This window comes from Strix aluco, chromosome 11 (assembly GCF_031877795.1).
Source record: "Strix aluco isolate bStrAlu1 chromosome 11, bStrAlu1.hap1, whole genome shotgun sequence".
Lineage (NCBI taxonomy): Eukaryota > Metazoa > Chordata > Aves > Strigiformes > Strigidae > Strix > Strix aluco.
Window position 1 is genome coordinate 17033334 of NC_133941.1, and position 7214 is coordinate 17040547.

Genomic DNA, 7214 nt, shown 5'->3' on the forward strand with positions numbered 1-7214 from the left:
TGAAGGATTAAAACAAGATTAAACCATTCTCCTGGAGACTACAGAAAATGGACTTCCCTGACCACAATGGTGAGGCTACAGTCAAATCCATTTACTAGCTTGAATCTCAGTCAATCTCACATAATTTCTGCTGTGATTAACTAAATAATGAACTCAGGTTTTACAGTTTAGCATTTCCGACTGTTTGCACACACCAGAGACCTCCATTGTCCACCTCTTACCTCTGTGAGTTCCCTGTGGACCATCCTCCCAGTGCCTGCTTCAGGCATTCCCACTCACTCTTTGCAGTCACAGTCTCACATTTGGGTCTTGTATGCCCTGACATACTCTCTTTCAGCCCACACCTGGGGACTCCTCTGCAACCTGATTCCTTCACCCCTTGATCCACGACTCCTCATTACCCACTCTCTGGTGATCCCATTCTCCTTTCCCATGTGCGGCTCTAGCCTTGTGTCACCCTCCACACGAGTCTTCCTTCTTCTAATTGGGAGTGGGTGTAAAACCCTGTACCTTCTTCTCCAGTCTATTACTTCTCTGGGTCATTCCCAGGGCATCTAACTCTTGACTGTTTGAATCCTCTTAAATGCTGGGAGGTGCTAACTAGATATAGATATATATCTATATCAATGATATAATGTTTGGATCCTCTTAAATGCTGGGAGGTGTTAATCAGATATAGATATATATCGATATCTATATCGATATCAATACAGATACAGGTCAGGACAGCATTATACTGAAGTTGAGAACGGATGTTAACCACAGGTCCAAGCTATAGGAATCTGCAACAGCGCTGGCACTATACAGATGCCAGAGGTCTCACCTCCCCCAGGGTCTAAAGGGTCTGACTACTTGTGTGCAGAAGAGTCCCCTCAAGCTGGGGAGGTATAGCATTCCCCAAGCCAGCTTCAAGCAGAACTCGGCCATCAAGCGCTGGCTGCCCAGGGATCCACACAGCTTATGTTTTATGCTTAGGTTTTGCAGACAGCTAAGCCTCTAAAATTGCCTTGGAGCTGCAGTCAGCATGCATGACACTTCCTATGCATTAAAGCTAGTGCAGATGTGTTTATCTGAGCTGCAGCCACAACCGGACACCAGTACAGCTGAACCCAGTGATGCCTTCTCATTGGGAAGGCTCTGAGTGACAGGAAAACAACAGACAACACTTAATTTTCCCCAGATTTACTACTTGGATTTTCACTGCAGTCTGAACTTGACTTCTGATCCTGCACTCGCAGTGAAACCCAGGCAAAACATAATGTGTTCAAGCTAATTAACTAACCATGTTGATACCTACATATCAATAAAGCAAGATTTTGACTGTCCTGACTTCCAGGCACAGAAAGGAGGGCAAAAGGCAGAGGATACTTCTAAAAAAGTGGAAACGGTCAGTCCAGGGCAGGACTAACAGTCACTGAGATCCCTGATCTCTTGCTTCGTCTGCCTGAGCCTTGTCAGAGTGAGTTATTGTTTCTCTGCTATTCAGAGCTGCATTTGTCAGAATCTACATGCTCCCTTCTGCTGAATGGGCCTGTAATTGTTAGTGTTGCCTTGCTTGAGCAGTAACTCATTCAAGCTTTACCGTGTCCCAGTACATCATCTGTAGGTAAAAGTGCTTTTCCGGGCACTGGCTTTCTATTGTGGGAACCTGGCTCCAGTCCTAGCGAGATCCACTCTTCTGGAGTTCGACAGTCACACTCGTCGTTGTCAAATATCTAAAAAGCCAAGACATGAGTGAAATGAAGTCTTACTTCAGAGAGAAGAAAATACCCAATACAAAATTTCATTGGAGGAAAATTAACACGCCGTTCCTACATGGGCTACAGAAAGGGAAAACAGTCCAGGTACAAAAGCTGTGCTGATCTTTGATCAACAATCTTCTCCCAAACAGCAATATCTGTACCTCTAGCCCCTTCCTAGCAGAGACACCACCTGGAGAGGTCTCACAGGGTAATACTGCTGACTGCTGCATCCGGAAGGAAACATGAGACAACACCTTTTCTTTGGGCACACAAATGACAGTGAAGAGCACCCTCAAGGACTTTTAGTTCTGATGGAAGTTGTGGGCACCCTGAAGAAGATGCTCAGCATCTTGTAGAGATACTTCAGGGCCCAAGCCTGCTTTAAAGCATTTCCTTGTTGTATCAATGATGGCTAAGAGTCCTGCAATTCTCAGAGACATCTTGTGTTATAAGCAATGAGATAGATCACAAGTGCCAAACACACTCTTACCTTTAATGGGAGGTAGATGGGAAAGACAGGATCTTTCTTCTCCTCAATAGTTGGCATATTGTCAAGATCCTGGTGCCTTGGCATCAGCTGATTGGAGTCTATCCCCTTGCTGGCTAAGAGCTGAGCAATATCAGTGGTGAGATATAGCCGTCTTCTCCTGTTTTGAATGAGAGGGGAAAATAACCACTTAATGTGCCTAGAAGGGCTCCCATGCCTGTAACTCCACTTTTTGATCGTGCACCCCTATCCGTAAAAATGTTTTTGAGCACATACCACATACATGTATATTTCTTCATGTGTAGAATAGAATAGTTCAGTTGGAAGGGACCTACAAAGATCATCTAGTCCAATTTATGAACTATACACATGTACTACTGTACTAATATATTATGTACATTATAGAGCATATACAAAACTAGAAATTAAAAAAGGATGACAAAAAGACACTATTTTAAAAAAATACTTTCTTGCTGCATCCCAGTGAATTGTCTTGTGCACTCCCCACGATGTGCACACCCCACTTTGGAGACCCCTGCATTACAGGAAGTATTTTCCTAAAGATTTTTGACATGTCATGTCTTGAAAGAAAAAATCAACACCTTAATCTGCTGTGTCCATTCTGTAATAATGTCTCTAGCCACTTTCTGGTTACTTACCTCTCTACTTCAATCTTCCGAGAGCTTTGCCCTGGAAGCCCTTGGAAGGCAATCTGCACTTTGGGCTTAAATGATTGTGCTGGGAAATCTGACTTGACGAGGTTCTCAGTGGTTGGTCCAATCACTTGCTTATCCAGGACACTTCCGAAGTCCTCGGGCATCTTGAAGGTTGTGACTAAGAGACAAAGAGAAACACATGTCTGAAACCACCACTCTGCTTTACATTCACACACACAGGAGGACTGTGCTGTCTCCTGGGTTGTCTGCAGAAGTCACTTCACTAGATTTGTGACAGAAATCAAGCAGACATCAAATGGGAAACAGAAAGGAAGACCTTTTTTCCTCCTGCAAAATGTCATTACGGTTTCCCAGCATCAAAATGATGGCATAGGAGAAGCCTCCACTGAGAACCACTGTTATGCACCTTATTAGGAAGTAGAGCACTGACCTGACTCTAAGGATCTCTGTTCTGTTCCCAGCTTTGCTACAGACTCTCTACATGATCGTGGGCAAGTCACTGTCTCTAGTGCACAGCTTCCCTCACTCTCAGAAAGGGGTGGGATTCCCCTGCCTCCCTGGGGTGCTCCGAGACCACAAGTCAGTCATAGCTGGGAGGAACTCGGTCAAGATGGTGATAAAGGGCCTATGAATATTGCAGGAGAGAACAAGCTGCTCAGGTCATCTTTATGTGCTGAAGTCCCTATTCACACCTTGCTTGGGACAAACCTCTCCTCAGTTTTTGCTCAAGCAAACCTCCCACTCACATCAGCAGTGGTGTGAGAAAAAATTGAGTTAAACAGCTAACAGTCTCACAATTTGGCCAAATGTTTTCAATGGAAATTTGGACTAAGCAAAAAGTATACATTTCCAAGAACTGGCTGAAATTAAACCATGTCATTTACCCCATAAATAAACTAAACTGTTTATATTGCTAAACAAGCCACAAATAATAGAACAGCAGCAAACTGGGAATTTGAAGCTTAACCTAAATTAAGTAATTGCATGCAAGCTTTAAAAAGCGCTATTCCCTAGACAGTTAAGCATTAAGCTAAAAATAGATTTTAGTGGAGTGAGAGCTTTTCATTTGATGAACTTTCACACTTTACCAAGGAGAAACTTAAGGTTCTGGCTCATAAGCAGGTATTTTGGATGTCAAACTCTGGACCCAATCCTTCACCCTGCTCTGTGTGCTTGTGCTTGCATATTGGATGTGACCCCTTGATGTCAAAGCAATTGTGCAGAGCAGCCAATAATGCTGAAGCCAGACATGTTTCAGGATGATCAGGTACAGAAAGGGTCCTCTAAGAGGTGACTCCCTTGCCCTTCTTAGATGGCCCATGACACAACCACCGTAGCTATACATTGTCTGCCTAGGGACTAAAAGAAAGAGCCACCGAACTGGCTCTTCTCTCTTTACTCCCCTCTCTTAGGAAGGGTGCCTAGTCTGGAATAAATATGATCCTAAACATTTCCATTGTCCACCCTAACATGCATGCTTACAATAATTTCAAGGAATCTCTAAAATGCAGAGGGATTACTACAGCTCCTTTAGCCTCATGCTTATCTCTTGCTTGGGGTCTTTACAGAATGGCCCTGATTTATATTTGTTGTCAGGGAGCACAGCTGTTCCAATTTTGTCACTTCATTGTTGCAAAATCCATGGCACCATCCATTATGGCACTTTGTGCACTATCAACTATTTATGTCAATACTTAGCGTTTCATTTGCATTTACATTTCCAGCTTGATAGCTTCTTCCCCCTTGAAGAAGCAGCAGATCATAAATAGAGACCTGTCTCCACTTGTTAGGGATGAGTCTAGCTTGTCAAGATTCACTTGAGGATGCAGTCATTTGTCCTCACTCATGAAAATAAATGTCACTTCTAAGCACAGGAAGGTGGTATATATAGTTACCATCTTTCTCTGAGACTAAAATCCTCTCACATGCACACTTTCTCCCCACCCGCTGCCAGCCTGTGATCCATATCCTCAGGAGTGCTCTAGGGGCCAGGAGAGTGCTGGCAAACCTTTCAACCATGCTCTGTTCCTATATTTGAGCATCCATGATACAACAAGCTCTTGCAAGCAGGTGGACCAGCAGCTCTGTATACACAAAGACCCCTTGCATCTACTGCTCTGGGGTGCAGCTGGATGCAGAATGAATAAATGAGAGAAGACTGTGATTTTGGCTATGGGTACCTAGACCCTGAATACAACTCTCATGGGCAGGTCCCATTTTCACAGGAAAGGGGCACTGCTGGCTCGATATACAATGATAACGCATGCACAGTCAGTGCTCTCCTGGCATATAGCCTGTGTCATCAAACTCCCATAGGCAGCGATGCAGTCTATGCTGAACCCTGGGGGGATACAGCCAGGAGAAAGGGGAGCATGGTTTTACCACCCAATCAGATCACTTTGCTCCACCTCTAAACGAAATGAACTTTTCATGGGGCATTCAAGCAGCTCAGCACCGTTCCTGGCACTGACAGGAGAATGAAAGCAGAGCACTACCCTAGAGTCATCAGCCTATTTCCTAGCATGCTCACTATAAGCAACCATAAGAGTCGTGGATCCATTTCCTGCCACGTCACATTTCCTCTCAGTAGATTTACCTTTAGGGGTGTGCTGCTCGAGGTCCGCCTGTCTTAGCAAAGCATGGTACATACGGGGGCCAGCACAAACATCCTGAAAGGCAGCATGTGAGGGAAGTGTCAGAGATAACAAAGCACAGCTGTAGCACAGTGGGATGGTGGGTTATAGGGGTCAAAAGAGAGAGTGAGGCTGTAAGACCAACGTTACTAGAGCTTTAGGGACAACAGATACTGTGAGTATTGGTCAGAAAAGGCTCAAAGAGGCACAAATACCTGGAAACTTCAGCCCAATGCACAGAGAGGCAGAGGATTCGTCAGCAGACTGCAGCCTGATGTCAGCTTAAGATTTGGGGCTGATTAGGCAGACAGTCATTAGGGTTTTGCTTCCAAATATCATCTGCAGTCACAAGGACAAGCCCTGCCATGCTGGCATCCTAAACCTGGGCAACATCATGACAGTGACAGCACTGGCTACTGAGGAAGGCAGCACAACTATGATCAGGAAGAGCCTTATGGCTTCACTTTGTAAGGGTCAAGGTCTTGCACAAAGGTCTCTGACCAAAATAGAGGGCTAGGACCTGGGGTGAAAGCTATATTTCTCCATACCAGGTGTACCATAGGTCTTTCCATTTCAGAAGGACAGTGGTAGAAAGACAATTGCTCTGCACTTACCCCCGAGATGTTGGAGGCTCCTGGAGTGAGGACATCAGCATAAAATGCCTTTTGTCTAAAGGCCGAATATTTATTTGGCCCCTGCTTGCAGCTATCGGGAAGCAACAAACTCATTCCTGGACTGCAGTCCCAGCATGAAGCCTCATTGCTGGTATCAGGAGGTTTGGGGCTCCTACCCAAAGAATTTGTGAAATCCTTCTTTACTTTATCCATCTTCTTAGGAGAACAATGCTGCGATGCAACCCTGGGCTTGCTAGAGTGGCAAGACATTAAGCGTGTTAAACACTGTATCTTTGGCACTTCTCCACACCCTCCCACTGCGCTGGATATCGTTGGCTTGCTAAGAAGATGAGTGGGTAACAAGGTAGGTTCGACCCCCTGCTTCGGTACCAAGCTCTGCCTTCATGACCTGGGGGGCATCGGTCTCACGTGGCTGACTCGATGGCTCACTAACCCTGGGGAAAAAGAGTGCTTTATTATTCCAAATGGGTTTTGGAGGGGGAAAACCAGCAATATACGCATGAAAAGCTGCTTTCCTGAAGCAGCAGGGGCTTCCCGGATCTGTGGCAGCATTCAAAGGGCTGCCAAGAGAATTTGAGTAAACTGGGACTACAACAGAAGTGCTACTTTTGCTGTACCCAAAACCTTGTCACACTTGACTCCAGGAGGAGTAGGCTACAGCCTAGATACCAACACAGCTACTCCCAGGTGTAAAGTCTGATTATTTCATTTAAATAATTCAGGAGAGATGTTTGAGCATTGCCTAACGAATATTAAAATATAGCCAGAAGCTCCCCTCTCTCTCCTCCTGCAGGGGATATTTTTGCTGGTGATCTCAGCTCACAGATAATTTCAACTCTTCCACCTTGGGAGATGCAAGTCCAGGAAAATATCACAGCTGTACAGATTTACTTTATAAAAACCTTCATACACTGAGAGATACTAATTAAGAGCAGCCCTCGGACTTCTGGCATGATGATAATGCAACCCTTGATTTTTAGGCTTGTCTAAACACAGAGATGACTACTGTAACTAATTAGTACACCTAAAGTGACACAAGC

General features: G+C 44.9%; 1 protein-coding gene across 1 annotated transcript in view; it reads right to left on the minus strand.

The window, feature by feature from the left end:
• Positions 1 to 6293, minus strand: part of DNAH1 (dynein axonemal heavy chain 1) — a 71332-nt gene extending 65039 nt beyond the window's left edge. Inside the window, exons 1-5 of the mRNA XM_074835815.1 lie at positions 6154 to 6293; positions 5503 to 5575; positions 2889 to 3063; positions 2233 to 2389; positions 1583 to 1715 (exon numbers count right to left, since the gene is read on the minus strand). Coding sequence (XP_074691916.1) covers positions 1583 to 1715; positions 2233 to 2389; positions 2889 to 3063; positions 5503 to 5575; positions 6154 to 6267 — 652 coding nt within the window. The 5' untranslated portion in view covers positions 6268 to 6293. The remainder of the gene's footprint in view (positions 1 to 1582; positions 1716 to 2232; positions 2390 to 2888; positions 3064 to 5502; positions 5576 to 6153) is intronic.
• Between the last annotated feature and the right edge of the window lie 921 nt (positions 6294 to 7214).